The sequence below is a fragment of the Nothobranchius furzeri genome, chromosome 5 (assembly GCF_043380555.1).
Source record: "Nothobranchius furzeri strain GRZ-AD chromosome 5, NfurGRZ-RIMD1, whole genome shotgun sequence".
In the NCBI taxonomy this organism is placed as follows: Eukaryota; Metazoa; Chordata; class Actinopteri; order Cyprinodontiformes; family Nothobranchiidae; genus Nothobranchius; species Nothobranchius furzeri.
Window position 1 is genome coordinate 11,798,098 of NC_091745.1, and position 19,023 is coordinate 11,817,120.

The 19,023-nt window shown below is 40.8% G+C and overlaps 1 protein-coding gene across 1 annotated transcript; it reads right to left on the bottom strand.

The window, feature by feature from the left end:
• Positions 1-1,020: 1,020 nt before the first annotated feature.
• nmt1a (N-myristoyltransferase 1a) lies at positions 1,021-17,640 on the bottom strand. Its single transcript, XM_015948833.3, has 12 exons — positions 17,340-17,640; positions 13,645-13,750; positions 13,319-13,463; positions 13,117-13,235; positions 4,411-4,502; positions 4,172-4,288; positions 3,269-3,439; positions 3,095-3,203; positions 2,845-3,015; positions 2,606-2,770; positions 2,383-2,520; positions 1,021-1,274 (listed from the first exon to the last, which is right to left on the bottom strand). The coding sequence occupies exons 1-12, from the start codon at positions 17,441-17,443 to the stop codon at positions 1,254-1,256; spliced, it is 1,458 nt and encodes a 485-aa protein (XP_015804319.1). The 5' UTR covers positions 17,444-17,640; the 3' UTR covers positions 1,021-1,253.
• Between the last annotated feature and the right edge of the window lie 1,383 nt (positions 17,641-19,023).

Sequence of the window (19,023 nt, forward strand, 5' to 3'; positions counted from 1 at the left end):
CTCTGAAAGCAACTGCATAGTCAGTATGCAAGATCTGCTGAACTATGCTTGGTAGCCTACAAACTCTGGTGTGTCGTCACATCTGATTTAATTCCAATTGAACAGGTGACGTGATCAAACCAGCTCAATATATACAGCTAGAGCTCAGCATGATGCTGCATGTACACTCAAACTTGTTTATAATTTGGTCATTTCCATTTTTACCAAATACCTTTTAAATATTTTTTTTAGATTTCCCGCCAGAGGTTTTAGTTATCTATTAAGCTTTAAAAAAAACTTTAAAAGTGCCCTGAAGTACTTTGGATTTCTGATTGCCACCTGAAACCTTGCAGATATTTTGGAAAAATAAAACAGGTTTGTGGTATTTAACAGTGGAAGTCACAAATGGGCCTCACTTAAATCCAAAGGTGTTGGCGTAAACCTCATTCCCGTTGATAAATGAATCAGCTGTATCAGCTCAACTGTGATCAGCGGAGATTGATTTGTCCTTGCTTCTGGATTTCTTTTGTCGGTACGATGGGCTGGATAAGGACGCCCATGAGTGTTAATATGAAGCTCCAGAGGATGCATGCCAACTCTGGTAATAACTTCAAGCAGTGCCGAGACACCTTCATGAATGCCAACAGATGGTGAGGAGCAAAATTAAATAAAATACAAAGTTGAAAAAAGAACTCTTAACAGAAGCCCTTATCTTATGTCCACTTTTGGTATTTATTACATCCTCTCTCTCTCTTTAGAATATTCCTGCTCATGTTGATTTTGTTACGTCTAAAACTTAAGAACAGATTTAGTTTAATTGCAAAAAGCACTTCCAATGATTAGGAGTAGAATAAAACAGTAGGTTCTGCTCTGCAGGAGCTAGGGCGTTCTTCGCAGATACGTCTGATATTATTTACAGGTACTGCAGGTTTTGTAGGTTTGCCAACAGTGAGTGTTCTGGTGACCAGTAATCTGTGCCAACTGTTCTGGTGTGTTTGGTACAAATGGAAAACAGCTTTTAGATGAAATACAGTTGCTTGCAATGGTCACTAAGATGGCTTAAGGTCCATGTGATGGAGGGAGGATGGGAGGGAGGGAGGGAGGGAGAAGAGCTCCCCAAACCCTCAGCCTGGCAGCAGTTGTGCAGGTCAAAGTTCAAAGGGTCAAAAAGTAAAAATGAGTGGTGGATTTCCTCTCCAAAAGCTGGAAATCATCAGTCTGTGGTGTGGTCTTCAGGCCTGTTGGCGACACTTTCCCGACGTTGTAAGGAGATGTCACTGCAGAACCAGCCCGACCTGAGGAGAAAACAGAAGGCCACAGCTCTTTAGACAAGACTGTAGGTTTAACCTAAGATGGGTTTGGGGTCCACCAAGTGGTAATTTAGCAGCTGTGAGTCCTTTACAGATGCACCACAGGTCATGCATCTTGTGAGATTGTCTTAAGCAGCCCTGATTGTTTTCAAGATTCGACCAAACAATTATAAATACCTCCATCACTTCTCATCACAAGATGGTTTTAGCTTAAATCTGTGGGATGAAATGACAACTTTTAATCATGTTAATGCATTTTTGTGTCAGCGACGTGTTTTTTGTTTTTCCAAAAGAAAAGCACCAGATCCATTTGAAACATCCTGTCACCTGTTTGGTAAAGCTGCTCCCACTAAAGTGGGACTACGTTAAATGCTCAGATGAAACTTACACTTTATAATCACTAGGGATGTGTATTGGCGAAATTCTGGTGATACGATACTTATCATGATACAGGGGAGACGATACGATATTTCACGATATATTGCGATACATTCAGTCAGGCAATATTAGCGATTTTTAAGACTAAAATTATTGTAGGAAAATTCAATAAGTGGTCCAAACTGATACTTGACATGATTAACATGAGGTATCTGAACCATAATAGAGGGATTTACATTTCAGTGGTGGAAACAAACTCCATTGCACACTACTGCTGACTAGCGGACGACATTTGATTTGCACCAAAAGTAAAGAAAATACACAAATGTTTACACGTGAGTTCTTCCAAAAAAATCGATACACAGCTTTTGAACATCGATATCATATCACAGGAAAAAATATTGTGATATATTGCTATATCGATATTTTCTTACATTCCTAATAATCACTAACCAGCATCACTCAGCATTTAAAGCAACACCAAAGAGATTTGAACTCTTTAAGCTATTGCTTTCCAAGTGGGTTCCAGTGATTGTTGAGGTAGAAACTTTACCAACTTCACAATGGACAACACTCTGCAATCCTCTGCTGACTAGTTTAGGTTAGGAATTAAGATTTTTCAGCATCAACAAAAAGCACAAGAAGGAGAAAAATAAAAATGTAGCTGTTATTATTTTCGTTCCACTAAACAAATAAGTAATCCCAGAAAAATTACCTTTTCTGGCCCCATGCTGGGACACTTCCAATTGTACAGATAATACTGCAGATTGCCATCTCCAATCCCAAACTTCAGCTTCTCCAAGAAAGTCTTGTTTTCCATTAGATCCAGTGCATTAAATACATCAAAGCCTTTCTATACGGGCAAAGAAAAACACATTGGTTTGATGCACGTTATAACTTGAGCTGCAGATCTGGGTTTTAATAAGATGTAAACAAACCGATTTGGCAAGGATGAGGGCGTCGGACATCAAGTCAATCAGGGGAGTGGTGGTGTGCACATTGTAGAAGGAATACGCTGCTTTTAGGCTGCGGTGCACAGGGTGATTCATTATAGTAGATGGCAGTGTGTAGAAACTCAGGAAGTCCGTCACTTTGCCCTCGGCCTGCATGGAGAAAACATCAAAAATGAAAAAATAAGCTCTTTTATCTGTAAGAATATTGAATTAAAACACTTTACCTCCACCAGGTATGTGTCGATGATGTTCTCCCGAGGGAGGAACCAGTGTTCCACTTCCTCTTGGTTCATGACAGGCACCAGGTTGAATTGGCTCAGGTACTCACGGAGGAGGCGATGCACCACCGGGATGTCCTTCTTGGTCATCGGTCGCAGACCAGAAGTCTTTGGTGCCTGGAGGAGAAAATACAGTGAACAGGAGGTTCAAAGTATAATGGGGAGCATGTGTAGATTTGTGTCTCTCTGCACACACCTCTGGCAAGCGGTACAACTTCATGGTGCGCTGCATAGTCATGTTTCTGCTCAGGTGGGAGAATTTCACTTCAATTAGTTTTCTTGGGTTCAAAGAGCGATGCCAGTACCTGTGGAAGTTAATGATCATTAAAGCTGTAAAAGATGAAAACTAAGGTTTATTTGCCAGACAAACCTGCACGTGCCCACCGGTTTGGGCAGCACCACTCCTGCAGTGTACACCGCCTGGAAGATACCCTGCAGGTTGACCCTTCTAGTGATCTCTCTGATCAGAACTGGAGCCACTCGCTTGGCGCGAAGCTTCTTGTGGACACAGAGGAAGTTGATCTCAACCATTTTCTTTTCTCTAAGAAAAACAAACATTAAAAAGAAAACGGTTACGTCAGACTTGTATGCTGTGAAATATTCACTGACATTTATGAAGAACTTCCATGACTACTTCAAGGTGTGGATCACTCATTAAACAAATACGTTTGCAGAGGTCTCGAGTAGGAATGAATGACTTGGAAGGTGGTGGGGGAGCTCTGGCGCACCATATTCAGGAACTAGAAGTGAGCCGCATCAGAGCTGAGCGTCAGACGGCAGGTTTAGGATTTTTTTCTGGACATCTCACCTCTGATTGGATAACAGCAATGTGACTACCACTGACTCTGCTCTGCAACGTTGAGGTTTAATCTCCACAAACAACTCAAGCCTGACAAAGTTCTGCTGTGTGGCGGAGATGCTAAAACTAACGGTTAGCTTCTACTAGCTGAGATCTTCTCTGCCGTTTCCTGGACGCTAAACCAACAACAGCCTTCCTCGTTGTGAGTCAAGATGGGTGAGTCCATGAATGTTCAGTGACAGTGTGACGTAGATCTGTCAGGATTTTCCAAATCCTAGAGTTTCATCATCAATTTTCTATCAGAAGCTAATGCAGGAGATAGGTGTAGGAGATTATTTTCATGTTCAGCCTGCATAAAAAACTGTGACCTATTATCAGAAATAAGATTTAAAAATGAGTTTTCAGCGTTCCACACTTTTCAGGTAACTGAGACACAACCTGAACGGTCTACTCAACGCTACAGAGTTTCCTTACATGTCGTAGATGTGGATGTTGGCTGGAATAGCGCTGATAAACCCGACCAGCTTCTGGTTGGAGTTCACTCTTACTCCACAATGCCACTGAGGCAACCAGCCTGGAGGCCGCAGGGCCCTGAGCAGGAAACGGATTTGAAGACCAGTTAAGCAGTGTAATGAGTAACTACATACATTTAAAAATATTCAGTTACTTTAACATTTGCTGCAAGTGTAAAGCTGAAAGTGTTTCATTTGTACCAGAGCAAGAAGTCAGGAGAGTAGTCAAATCTGAACATGTTGTCGTCATCTTCCACATAGTTTTCATTGAGAAGAGTGTAAAGCTCCTTGAGCTGGTTTTAAACCGATAAAAGCAGAAATAAAGCACCAGTAAGTTTTAAATGTTATGAAAATAAACAATTACACAAAAATAATTCATCTTTCCAACATCTGTCATTAGTAGTTATACATTTTTCATTCATGAATTAAAAACAAAACATGCACCGATACACACTAAGGTTGGGTCATTTTCAAGCGATATTCGACAGTCCCAAATAAATGATGACGTGTGATTTTGGCACAGGAGATGTTAAGAGGTTCTGTGGGCCGGCACACTGCATAGAGCGCTCCACCATTCACTAATGTTTTTACTCCCTTTGCAGAAGCAAGCTGCAAGGTCTTCAAATGAGACGTTGCTTCTATCTAAATTTCACTGGCTAGTTGATGCTTCAATAAATCATAAACTGAGCCATAGTTCGTTGACGCTACACACCAGACCAGAGGGTTAGTACTTCTAACCTATCAGCCAATAGCTGATGAATTTGCCTCAGCAGAGAGTGGGTAGCCCTACACCTGCTGGTCCGGGAAGAAGCTAACATTGGATGCTAACAGGGATTATGAGCATCTGAGGAAATTTTTTAATGGTTTCTGCAATCTATTATGTTGGATTGTGAAAGTAAGACCATTGTTGTTGGAGAAGGCTCTATTCTGTCAGTGATATGAGGCTCTGAATGGTGAGTTACACATTATTTTGAATTTCCAAGTGGTTTGACTAAAGCATTTACCATGTCTACAGTTATGGTCGAATCCTTGATTCCGATAGGTCAGTGAAGTCACAAGACTCCCAAATCATATATTCTCAATCACTCGCGCGCGTGCACACACACACACGCGCACGCACACACAGTAGCCTCGTTAATCTTCATGATTTCCTGTATTAATTGTTGGTTATTACAATTTAAAAAATCTCAGTTGAATATGTCATATAGGAGACACACACAGTGGTGTTTGACAAGTGAAACAAAGTTTATAGGATTTACAGAAAGTGTGCAATAATCTTTTAAACAAAATTAGGCAGGTGCATAAGCTACACACTTCCTATAGCTTCCAATTCAATTCAATTCAAGTTTATTTATATAGCGCCAAATCACGACAAGAGTCATCTCAAGGCACTTCACATGATAAACATTCAAATTCAGGTCATTTCATTAAGCCAATCAGAAATAATGTTTCCTATATAAGGAACCCAGCAAATTGCATCAAGTCACTGACTAGTGTCAGTGACTTTACAGCAATCCTCATACTAAACAAGCATAAAGCGACAGTGAAGAGGAAAACTCCCTTTTAACAGGAAGAAACCTCCAGAGAATTCTGGCTCAGTATAAGCAGCCATCTACCACGACTCACTGGGGATCGAGAAGACAGAGCAGACACACACACACACACACACACACACACACACACACACACACACACACACACACACACACACACACACACACACACACACACACACACACACACACACACACACACACACACACACACACACACACACACACACACACACACACACACACACACACACACACACACACACACACACACACACACACACACACACACACACACACACACACACACACACACACACACACACACACACACACACACACACACACACACACACACAGACAGACAGACAGACAGACAGACAGACAGAGAGGCTGAAGGTATTCTGGACCATTTTCTTATTCCAGAATGAAGCTGGCTTGTCCAAATGTGCTTTAGCAAACCTCTGTTGGTGCTGTGGGCAGAGAAAAGGCTTCCTCTGCATCACTCTCACATACAGCATCTCCTTGTGTAAAGTGCACTGAATAGTTGAATGATGCATATCGACTCCATCCGCAGCAAGATGATGTTGTATGTCTTTGGTCTGTGGGTTGGCTCGGACTATTCTCACCATTCTTCACTTCTGTTTATCTGAGATTGTTCTTGCTCTGCCACTTGGAGCCTTAACTTGAACTGTACCTGTGGTCTTCTATTTCCTCAATATGTTCCTAACTGTGGAAACAGACAGCTGAAATCTCTGAAGCCCCCTTCAGACAGGCCATGGAAAATGGAAATGTTCGGGACTCTGTCCTTAAGACCTTTGTGTCTGAATACAAACATCCGGATAACCTTTTCCGTGATTAAACTGGACGAAGCCCCTAGTAACAGAACCGGACTCGCCATGGACAGGGTGGCTGCTTCAGACTGGTGAGGTCGAGTTCCGGACAGGGAGGAGGGAGAGGAGGGGACCGGGGGACGCTGTGCGCACCTAGATTGTTCGCTCCTGTAGCATGCGGCGAACCATGGCAGCTCGCCTCCTATGCGCTCCTACGGTACAGTCTCCTAGACGCGCGACGGAGCGCTTCAAACCGCTTCCGTGATTCCTTTAACCATTGAGTTTCATCATCCAGGTCTCTTATGCGTCTTTGTGTGCACATAATTATGCTTAATATAAGTCCGATCAGTGAGAGGAATTCTATCTCTTCGTCGGCCATGTTTGACTAAATAGCTTTGGTTGGGTAAATGATGCATGTACGCCCGGCGCACTATGTTTACGCAATATCTGGTCTGACATCTGAAACTTTTCCCTGCTGTGTGAAGGCAGCCGAAGGGACAAGTTCAGATACAAAAGTGGTGTGTCTGAAAACACAGTTCTGGTTAAAAACCAGACTGAATTGTCCACACATATTCCAGAATGTCAATCTGAAAAGGGCTAGAGACAGCTTTCTGTATCCTTCCCCTAAACCATGACGGTGAACAATCATGAGCTGTTTTTACAGGACCAGAGCGTTTGCAAAACGGGATTTGCCGCGGCTCCCTGGGGAGGATAATGATCATTTATAAGATCAGCCCGTGGCAGTAATGTGGCGCAATCGTGGCAATTTTATAAAAGATTAGGTGATGGCGGCATAAAGCGGGTATAGGGGTGGTCTCTGCGCTGCCGCAGACTTCCGTTTATCTTGGACATAACTTGCTTTTTATTGCGAATGAAGCCATGATCGTTACATTTTTTTAACAAGCAGCTCCTAAAGGTGTCTGTCCCCATCAGTCCCTGTGCAGTCTCTGGTGATTTGAGCTTCAGCTCTAACAGAGAGGCTCATGCAGCGCTGCGGCGCTCCAGTTTGCCATCTCAGCTGATTTTGTTCAAAAAGCAAGCCTTACCGCCTGTGTTTACTTTCATTTTCCATAAATTTGCCAACCCGGAGCTCAGCAATAACTCCCCACATCATCATGACATCTGCCTCTGTTGCGCCAGGGCGCATACGACAGACCATTACCGCAATATTACTACCAAGCGAGGCGGAACGAATGCCGCAAAATTCGCGCAACGCCATGCCGGCATGGCGCGTTTATACACATACCACTGCGGTAATATTACGCCAATTTGCCAGCATGGTGTGTCTTATAAAAAGGGCTTTGTTTTCAGCTCATGTGAGAGTTGTTGTGAGGCCCCCATGTTGCTACTCTTTAGAGAATATTCAAAGAGGACGGAAACTTACAATTGGCCCCCTTAAGGAATCACCCATGGGTGTTTTTAGCCCATTTTTGGGGATGCTGAAACACCGCTAAATCAACTCCCAGCACCCCTAAAATTTGAGAATTAGAAACATTTTTTACTATATGTTTTTTAAAGACACTTGTAAAATATAAAAAGCATACAGTGCTTGGTTGAAACATTATATTTCAACAACAAAAATGCAGCAAATCTCCCCTGCCTCAAAAGCGGTTTGTTCACCTTTGCCAGAGTCTTCCTTCCCGAGTGGCTGATACGCTGTAGTTACTTAACGGTTTGAGTTGTTTCAGATACATGCAAATCAAACCGTTATGAAGCACATTAAAGAACAGTTATACTTTAATTGAATCCTTGATTGTTTATTCTTGTTAGAATTCTGAGAACAAATGTCAGGAGTCCAACATTAGATCTGACCTTTTTCACAAATAATAGTCAGTGATCTCTTTTTGCCTCTCCCCTAAATATCTACTAAATGAGATTTGACATTTTTGAAAAAACATCATTTTATTTGTATTTGGTTGTAATGTGAAGGAGAAAAAAATATTGCAAAAAGAGAATGGATATGTATTTTTCCAAAAGGAGGTTGATATTAGTGGAAAATGTATTAAAAATACACGCAAATGAATCCAAAAATTATTATTATTAGTACTTTTAGTGGCAACTCCAACCAATGAATCTGCTCTTATTCTGAAACTACAACAACCTGGGCTAGCTAATTTCACACTAATGGCGGGGTCCTTAAGACATAGTTCATGATTTGTGAAAACTTTGACTTGTGAAGATAAAAAAAAAAATGTATTTTAGCATTTTATTTACACTCAACAAAAATATAAACGCAACACCTTTGTTTCTGCTCCGATTTTTCATGAGATGGACTTAAAGATCTAAAATTCATTCCAGATACACAATATTACCATTTCTCTCAAACATTGTTCACAAATGAGTCTAAATGTGTGATAGTGAGCACTTCTGCTTTGCTGAGATAATCCATCCGACCTGACAGGTGTGCCACATCAAGATGCTGATCTGACATCATGAGTAGTGCACAGGTGTACCTTATACTGCCCACAATAAAAGGCCACCCTGGAATGTGCAGTTTTTTGCTTTATTGGGGGTCTGGGGACTCAGAACCAGTCAGTATCTGGTGAGACCACCATTTGCCTCATGCAGTGCAACACACCTTCTTCGCATAGTTTATCAGATTGTCAATTGTGGCCTGTGGAATGTTGGTCCACTCCTCTTCAATGGCTGTGCAAAGTTGTTGGATATTAGTGGGAACTGGTACACGCTGTTGTATACGCCACTCACTATCACACATTTAGACTGATTTGTGAACAATGTTTGAAAGAAATGGTAATATTGTGTATCTGGAATGAATTTTAGAGTCTTTAAGTCCATCTCATAAAAGATCGGAGCAGAAACAAAGGTGTTGCGTTTACATTTTTGTTGAGTGTATTTATTTAGGCCTGCTTGTTTATCACCTGAGCCACTTAGGAACACCTAGACCAGTATCCCCAACTCCCTTCCCCGAAGGCTGGTATCCAGCATGGTTTAGTTGTCTAGCATGTTTTTGTTGTTTCCCTAATCCAGCGCACGTGATTCACCTGTTCAGCAGCTCATCAAGCTCTGCAGAGGCCTTCTAATCACCTGCTGATTAAAATCAGGTGTGTTGAAGCTTTATTTTCCAAATGTGGCAAAGAAATTGTGTTAAGATGTACAAAATTCAAACTAATCTTGCCTGGACGGAGCTCAGCACCTCTGAACCTCTGATGTTATAATTGTCCCTGGATTTACCTGTGTATGGAGGTCAAGGGTCACTGAGCTTACCAGACCAATTTTGAGTTCCAATAATTAGTTCTGAAGGTTTTGGAAACAAAAAAATAAAAACTAAACAACGGTGCCCAAATTAATGCAACTGCCGAATTTTGTTTAAACAATTATTGCACATTTTTTGTAAATCCTATAAACCTTGTTTCACTTGTCAAACACCACTGTGTGTGTCTCCTATATGATTTATCTGAGATTTTTTTATTGAAACAACCAACGATTTATACAGGAAAATCATGAAGACCAACAACGCTGCCAAACTTTTGCACCCCACTGAAATTAATGTGTGTGTGTGTGTACATATGTAAATGTTCTTTGAGTACAAAAATTATTGCTCATTAAAAAAAAGATCAGTGAAGCCTTGGCCAATCACCAATGGTCGAGTAATTTGTCCAATTGCCCAATACACACCCAACAGTAACAGCCTTTTATTCCATTCCGACTAAAGGTTTCAGCTCATTGTTGTCCCAACTTCATTGGCTCTCTGCAGTATCAATCAACAATATACTGCACTGTAACTGGTTCGAGCTACATATGTGATTCATAAGGTGCAGTACATCTGACCTATCGGACAATAGCTGAAGATTTTGCCCCAGCGAGAGGGATAACTCTTCATCTGTAGGATCAGGTAAGATCTTGCTCAAAAGTTTGAAGTGAATATGGGGATGCCAATATGGTTGTGATGAACAAGAGATGCATCTGAAGGAAATCTTTAATGTTTACAGGGTGAAATATGTTGGACTGCGGACATGAGACTTGTTGTGGAGTAACTATTTTATTAGAGTACTTTTATGGATCCTTAGATTTTCTGGGTGGTTTGACAAAAGAACAGTTATGGTTGTAGAGGTGCTGAAAAAAAAATCGATTCAAGTCTGAATCGGGATTCTTATTTATAAAGGTTCAGAATCGATTCCAAGAACTCAAATATTTGGCATGTTACAGGTTTGAGATGTACTTTTTTGATCTTTGTCAGGAGAGTCAGTACTCCGATTACTTTTGTGGTCCCATAAATTGAGATGATTTATGTTTGAATCTGCTGATAAGAGGGCACTTGAATGTCATTTTTTCCATACTCAGAAATTTGAGATATTCTCATATTTATTTTCTAAGTTGATAAACAAGTACTCAGGATTACTCATGTAACTTGTTTCTACATGTACTTGAAAAGTATTTGACCGTATTACTTTCAAAGCTACAGTTAGGTAACTACAGATTTGTTATATTTTACAAAGCAAAAATAAATGTTGCCTTTTGGTCAAAAGATTGTTTCTGTTTACAGTTTTAGAATCATTTTAGTTTACATAGTAAATTTGCATTTTTGGAGCATGACCAGTTTAAAGTCTAATAAAAATGTCCCATAGCTTTAACTAACTTGTGCAACAAAGTAGTTCATCCTGGAGCTGACACTCTTTGTTAATACTGATTGTGAATCGATTTAAATTGAGAATCGTGAATCGATTCTGAATCGAATCGGCACCCCGAGAATCGGAATCGAATCAAATCGTGAGTTGCTCTAAGATTCATTTCCCTATATGGTTGTATCCTCGATTAGAATATATACCATTGGAATCACAAAAAACACATGGCTCTCCAATGATGCCATTAGAGATCTACATAAAGAGTGTTGCAAAAAAACGCTGATTTGGCCTGGAAGTGAGTCATATCCCATCTATGAGACTAAAGCCTGATTCATGCTTCTCCGTCTGCGTCAGTGCGGAGACATGCAACATCCTTGCGGAGCTGCCGGAGAGCTCCGCAAGTACGTACGGAGTCGAGCTCTCTTTTCTAAACACCCGTCAGTTGAGACGGACAACGCAAGCTTGTGATTGGTCAGGACGCCGCTGTTGTCTACACTGCCGCCATTGCGCCCTCAAAAACATAAAGAGAGCCGAGGATAACTAGCGGCAGACACGGAGAAGCTTGAAGAATACCTCGCGAATAAACTCTAAAAGCATGAACGTTTAAATCTCCCGTGACTGGAGGAGTGAAAAGATGCACAGCAAGAGTTTTACTTTTGGACGGAAATGACAGGAAACGTGGGTTTGGAGGTGGCAAGTGCATGAAGAGGTGGAGGAGAATGAGAGACAAATGTGTCCGTGTTAAAAAGTCTCTTTTATACAAAAAAAAAAAAAACACAATATAAACACACGATCTTGGACCGATACACGACAGGATACCACAGAACAGCGCTACGCCCTCTGTTGTCCTGGTGGGCAATTGCTTTGCAACACTCCCCAGGAGACGGAGAAGTATGAGAGCAAAACGCTTCCGTCAATCCGTGCGTGTCTGTCCCTTGCGGAGCTGACGGAGAAGTATGAACCAGGCTTAAAACTGGGCGTACACTGTGCGACTTTTTCACTCGTAGCACTCAGCTTCAGCTCAAACTGTACGACCCAGTTCTCGCATGCGATCTGACTGCTCACACTGTACGTCTGGTAGCAACACGCCGGACCTAAAAATGCTAAAAATAGCAGTTTTTACACAACACGTTAGACTTTTTTGTCTTGTCTTGCCTGTTGTGCTTCGGGAGTGCTGCAGGAGGACACACAAGGATTTATGGGGGTTGGATGAGGAAAACGAAATAAAGAAAGTAAATCTGTGTTTTGTGATCAGTTTAATTTGACATGAACACGACAAACACGCTTTCTTGACAATCTTTGTGAGTAAAAAAACGTGTAGAAACAAAAACGAACAACGTGTGTTATTAGGGAAATAGCGGGGGAGCGGTGTTGATGCAGGATTGCGCATGCGCCGTGAGCGGTTCTGGTACTTTTTGGGTCGCAGCTGCTCGCTGCACCGCTTCAACAGTGCGATACCCTGACGAGGGACGAGTAAAATATTAAACACTCCCAAAGTCCGTGCGAGCTCACGATTGCTGATCGGTAGCTGGTCACGTGGTGTTAATCGCCTCTCGTAACCCCCGTACACTACACGATGCTCAGCGCAACACTCGCCCCGATCTTGTGGATTCTCGCACGAGTGGAAAATCGGCTCAAAAAAGTGAAAAAGTCACACAGGGCTCAGCTGGTTGTTGATACATTTGTCCAATCTTACTAGAAAAGCTTTCCCCCCATTGTATATATTTACAAGCATAAAAAAACACTAAAACTATATGGGCTGAAGGTTAGAGAAGTGTTTACTTTCCCCTTGTTTGACTTGTTTTCCTTTTTTTACATATATAATGACACAAAGAACTGCAGCACGTCAATCTTGAAAGGTAAGATCCCATGATAAACAGTAACAACAGACAAAGCCGTTGTTACTGAAGATGCAAAACAAGTCATTGTTGTTCTCACCACAGCAGGGCTCCCCAGGTCTAGGGTGTCCCAGATGAAGCCCTGTGGGAGGCTGTATGGCTCCTCTCGAATGTGGTCCTTGTCAGGCTCGATGGATCCATGTGATGTTACAGTCTCCCCTGAGAAGAGAAACATCTGTTGATGTTATTTCCCACATGTCCTAGGGCTTCTGTTTATTAGAAGAACTTGACACAGATCATACCGAGTTTGGGTACCGGCTGTGTGTCCCAAAACTGATAACTCCTCCGACTTGCCTCCTCCATGGTTTTGGCTGGACCTTGTCCAACTGAGAACAGCTCAATGGCCTTCTGGATCTCCTGCAGCTTATCAGCTGGCAACGAGTTCACCTACTCAGAAAGTTAGGAGAAAGACACTTAATGCAACAACAAATGTTTTCAATTATTTCAATAAAGCATCACATTACAGCAACAGTGGTACTATTAAAGCCAAAATACACGAGCTGGTTTACACTCTCCAGACTACCTTTTATGTTAAAATAGGTCACATAAAAAATAAATAAGCTATTGCCTTGGCAAGTGGGTCTGGAGCTTCTTCAGTGGCTCCAGACTTCTTCTTCTTTTTCTGCTTCTTTTTCTTCTTCTTGGCACCAGTGTCGCCGCCGAGACCCCGTTCACTGGAACAGGACAGAAACACAAATTCAGCCACCCATTAGCGAGAAAAGCCAGGTGATATTTAAAAATGGGTTTAATTCGTAGACATTCTTTTAATCTAGTCTCAGAGCTTAAGAAGCCATTATTCCTGTTTTGCAGAATTCTTTCTTTAATGATCTAAACATGGTCCATTTCTCAATACCCAAGGATGCTAGTACGATCTTGTGTACGTGACACGTGTGCTCTTGGCAAGGACACCAGAAAGTCTGTTCTACCGAGCATGAGAGGACGACGATGGCATTTGGAACTGAACTGTTCTCTGTTGCGTCATAGCAACAACCGCTGCTTGTTGCTATGGTAAAAAAAATAAAAGACCCAACATAAAAAATAGTCTAATTTGTCCCATAAATAGCTAAATAATTAAACATTATTTGTATACATTTTTGGTTGACTTTTTGATCAAAATTACCAGCAATTCCTGCTGTTAAATGAAGAAAAAAAAGTTTATTTTTATCAAAACACAGTATTTAGGGCCACCCTGCTTTTATTTTGATAGTGGGTAAGCTAATTTGAAGGATCGAAAAGTTTGAATAAAAAAACTAATTCACAGCAAATTTTACAGGTTACACACAATTATTTACAATACCAGACAACTTTATATATCTTCATTGGTATTTGTGATATAAAACACTAGTTATGAGCTTTCCCCTCTGATGTTTGGAGTATAACGGTTTTGCGATGCAGTGCATTATGGGATACTTTGTTGTCCCAAGTCCGCAAAAGGATGCATTAATGCATAAAATGGGCAGTGCAGGAACCCATACGGGAACTTGTCATGATATGTACTTAGGATTGGAAAGGCACTTAAAGCCATCGCTGATGAGGTTTCACATGGACGCGAGTACACGAGTTCAAAGGAGTACGCATGTTGAGAAACAGCCATCGTAATTTTGAAAAGAACTTCAATGGGTGGTGGTGGCGGGCAGACTTTATCATTTATTTCAGTACATTTTAGTAATAAATAATGCTAGAATAACGTTTTTTCTTACACAGAAATGTTTACACTTTCCAAACAAATGTGTGTTGACAAAACAATCTGTCGTTGATCTAGCAATTTCAGCTCATTCCAGGTTAAACCTTCATATTAGCTGCAGTTTTCTTAAAGAGCAAGTCACCCCCAAATCAACTATTTTTTTTCTGATAAACTATATAAATGTGTGTCTAATCGTGCTGCAGACACATGTAGTCAATAGTTTTGCACTTTAGTGCATTTTAGTTAAAATTTAAATTTTCTGCCTGAAACTGTCAGTGTTGTGCCATTGTCAGGTAAAACCTCTTCACTGCATTTGAATTTAAATCTGCCACCGCTATTGGCTAAGAGGTACGCTATGATGTAAACTGGTACATTATGATGTCACAATGTCGTGAGTGTGTATTTGTTGGTGGCTCCACCCTCTCTGTCTGCTAGGCAACAGCATTTGTTGCATTTTTCAAACATGAAGTGGGAGTGAAGTATGCTTCTTGTAAGGGGTGACTTGCTCTTTAAACACACGTGGCTCCAAAGCAAATTAGGAAGCTGCTACGCCTGTCCAGCTAAATAAAAACAGTCCCAACAAACAGAAAGGACAGCAGTGAACATGGATAAGTTGTCAGGCTGCTTTGCATAAACAGCTTCAACTGTATCCTGAAACATGCTGCAAAAGTTATTTGAATGCACAGGTGAAATTTCAAAAATAAGCAAATGATGCTAAAGTTAATTTATGTCAGTGATTCAACTTAAAAGGTGAAACCAAACTATGAGACAGACGTGTTACATGCAAAGTCAGATATTTCACGTCTTTATTTTTATATTTGTGAGGATTATGGCTTGCAGCTTATGAAAACCAAAAATTCTAAATCCGAGACACTTAGAATATTGTGAAAAGTAGGGCTGCGCAATATATCGTAAACATATCGTAATCGCGATATCAGCATGCACAATATGCATATCGAAAAGAACAGAATAATATTGCAATGAATGATCAGCTCAAATGTTTGCTACACATGATGCATTCTGTCAGTCAAGTGGAAGCATGATGTTTTTTAACAAATCAAATAGAGCTCTTCGCCCATTTGGCCAATTGGGTGGGTTCTCATAGGTCAGATGCCTGCCCCCGAGATGGACGGCACTTAATTTTGATGGTTAGCAAACACCTGAGTTAGCTTTGTTCTGCTCTTTCTGCTGATTCTGCTTTTCCCGGGATCCACTGATTGACTTTTCTTGTGTCTCGTTAGGTAGACAATCTTTAATTATTTCAAATCTGAGAAGCCACACACCTCCCCTAATCTGCCCCAAGAATGACTGAATACTTAGTGGATTATCTCATTAGTGTCTGAGAGGAGAGAGGCCAAGGACCAGGCTGTGTTTGTAAACCCTCAGTGCAGATGGTAGATCACCTGACCACAGGATAAGGGGTATCTGGTATCTATGCATTTGTACATAGGAATGCACAAGGGGTCAGGCAGTGACGGGGACAATGGACAACAAAACATTCAACAGGCTTCCATTTCAATGGAGTAGAACAGCCAACAGCTAGAACCAGCTTTTGTTCCTGAAGGGTGAGGGGGATTTCTACATGTGCTTCTAGGGAAAATAAAGAGATAACCAATATTACAACAAAACCAAGATCATCACATTCCCATCAAGGTACAAGTGCCTTGTGGTGGTATTTTCTTTTACTGCTTTAGGGCTTAAAAAAAAAGCTACAAATAGGTATATTAAAAGCTTTAACTTCTGCTGCTCATGACCTTTAAATACCAGTAACTTAAAGGAAAGGTCACTTACAGACCAGAGGAGGCAGGAGACTAATGTTTTGTAGAAACCCTTTAAGTATTTAGTTAATTAATTAAAAAACCGCTAGCATGAACACGTTTAGATTTGTGACACTGGGGTAAACACTGGGTAAAGTAGGGGTTTACTTAAAAGCTCCTTAGAGCTAAGCTAGGTTGTGCATATTTCTCTGTGATTCTAAGGTAAATTCAAAGCTCGCAGATCTTTCACAAAAATAGGGTACATGAGACATTATTACCAAGTTTTGAATAAAAGAAACTATAAGTACGGTATGTTTCACTTTTGGTTTTATGCCCCCACTCAGACAAAAGGGGTTTTGACAGCTTCGTTAGCATGTAAGCTAACTATCACGCTACATGACAACTGGGGTTAATCAGTTACGCAGAGTGAGTAGCGGCATTATAATAAAGAAAATTGTCAGTTTGCTCAATTTAATTTTCAAAGAAAACTATACACCTATGAAAAATGTATGAGTTTAGCAACCAAGTACGCCTTCAATCACACATTGGTTATTCCTCAACACCTCACTACGCCTTGCGTTAGCTGGAGATTCGAGGCTAAATCCCACCTACATGGCTAACAGAATCACCAATCAGAAACAAAGATCTGGGAAAAACGACACAATCTCTAACCAATGACAATAAAGCAAGGGCGGGATAACGCTTCACGATAGGTGTCTAACCTCGCCTGCTTGCCAAAGCCTCTGTTAGCATTCGTGTTGGTTAACGGTGAAGTATTGTTGCTCATGTTACTCCGCCGTGTGAGTAATAATACCCTCTTACCCATCGTCAAATTGGTGCTCTTCGTTTTCACAGTCGCTACAGTGTCCATGGTCCTCTACATCTTCTTTCTCCGGCATCGGTGCTGTCTCATTCTCATCCGCCATCTTCACCGGGAAGTGAAGAGCCACCGTGCTGTCGACGCCTTTAAACCTGCCTCGATGCTATTGGCTCGGAGGTGGAAGCTACGGTGGCGCCCTTGTGTACATTAAACAAAGGCGCAGCAATGTTTCTGGCCTTTTCTTTCGAGTTTTGTTCATTTCTGTAAACGGTGGCGAATTATATAGTTTTTAATACGTTATTGGAAAAATCGTACCCGGATTTTGCATTTATAAACCGTCCCTAAACCCTTTATTCACCACTGGTGTTGTGCTTGATTTTGTTTCTTCGTCGGATAAAACACCGTAGTTGCGCGCGTGATCATTCAAAAACACCGGAATATAAATTCTAGTAATTGAGTTGAAGCAAATAATACTTTAAATATAATTTAAATGATAATAACTGATACACAGAATTGCTCTGTAGAATGAGGACAACGTTTTGAATGACCTGAAACATGATCCTTGTTACTGAATTTGAAACCACTGGCCTGAATCTACAACTAACCCGTTATTTTTGGGTGAGGGATATTTGCAGTTGCGTCTTCTCCTGCAACATTTTTTACATTCAGAATTTAAAAGTCTTAATTAGAAACCACACTAATGTCTGATTTGATATTGATCTCTTTTTAACATACATTCACACTTGGTCACTCATGGTTGTTTATGGAAAACAAACAACCCAACAAAATAGAAAAAAAAAACAACAACAAGAGATGTTATGTTGTAGTTTTTTCGATGCATCTTCTCTGAGTCTAGCTTTGCTCATCCTATCTGAAATCTACCGAAGACCAACTTGAGAAAATAACCTTTAGAGCAGATTCTTAGTAGCTGCGTCCATTAGCAAATCATTTTATTATCAGTGATGTGTTCAGTAATTTGTGCTGCTAAATCACATAGCTCCTGAGCTAGGCAACAAAGACAACCAGCAAAAGGCCAGCATTTGCAAAAACTAGTTAAATTATTTAAATCTGCCATCTAATTGAAACACACATCAAATTACTCTGAATTCCTAAAAATTAAACATTTGTGTAGATAAATAAAGATTAAGTCAATTCTATGTTAGATTCTTTGTCTTTGAAGAGCAAGTCACCCCCTGCCAGATTCTTACTCAACTCCATGTTTGAAAAATGCAACAAATGCTGTTGCCTAGCAGACCGAGAGGGTGGAGCCTCTAACAAATACACACACTCACGACATTGTGACATCATAATGTACCATCTAACATCATAGTGTACCACTTAGCCAATAGCGATGGCAGATTTAAATTCAAATGCAGTGCGTAGTTTTTTCCTGACGACGGTGCATCGCTGACAGTTTTAGGCAGAATATTTAAATTTTAACTAAGATGCACTAAAGTGCCAAATTATTGACTACAATTATCTACAGCACAACTGGACACTCGTTTATATAGTTTATCAGCAAAAAAAATGGTGATTTGAAGTGACTTGCTCTTTAAAGAGCAAGTCACCCCCTACCATATTCTTACTTAACTCCCACTTCCTGTTTGAAAAATGCAACAAATGCTGTTGCCCAGCAGACCGAGAGGGCGGAGCCGCTAACAAATACACATACACACAGGCTCACAA

What these genes read in the sequence shown, in the direction of transcription:
- nmt1a (XM_015948833.3), bottom strand. Translation starts at nt 17,443, where the DNA reads ATGGCGGATGAGAATGAGACAGCACCGATGCCGGAGAAAGAAGATGTA. An exon ending in ACCTGGGGAGCCCTGCTGTG is followed by an intron (nt 4,503 to 13,116) that starts GTGAGAACAACA and finishes GTTTAAAACCAG; the next exon opens with CTCAAGGAGCTTTACACTCT. An exon ending in AGTTGTACCGCTTGCCAGAG is followed by an intron (nt 3,016 to 3,094) that starts GTGTGTGCAGAG and finishes TTTCTCCTCCAG; the next exon opens with GCACCAAAGACTTCTGGTCT.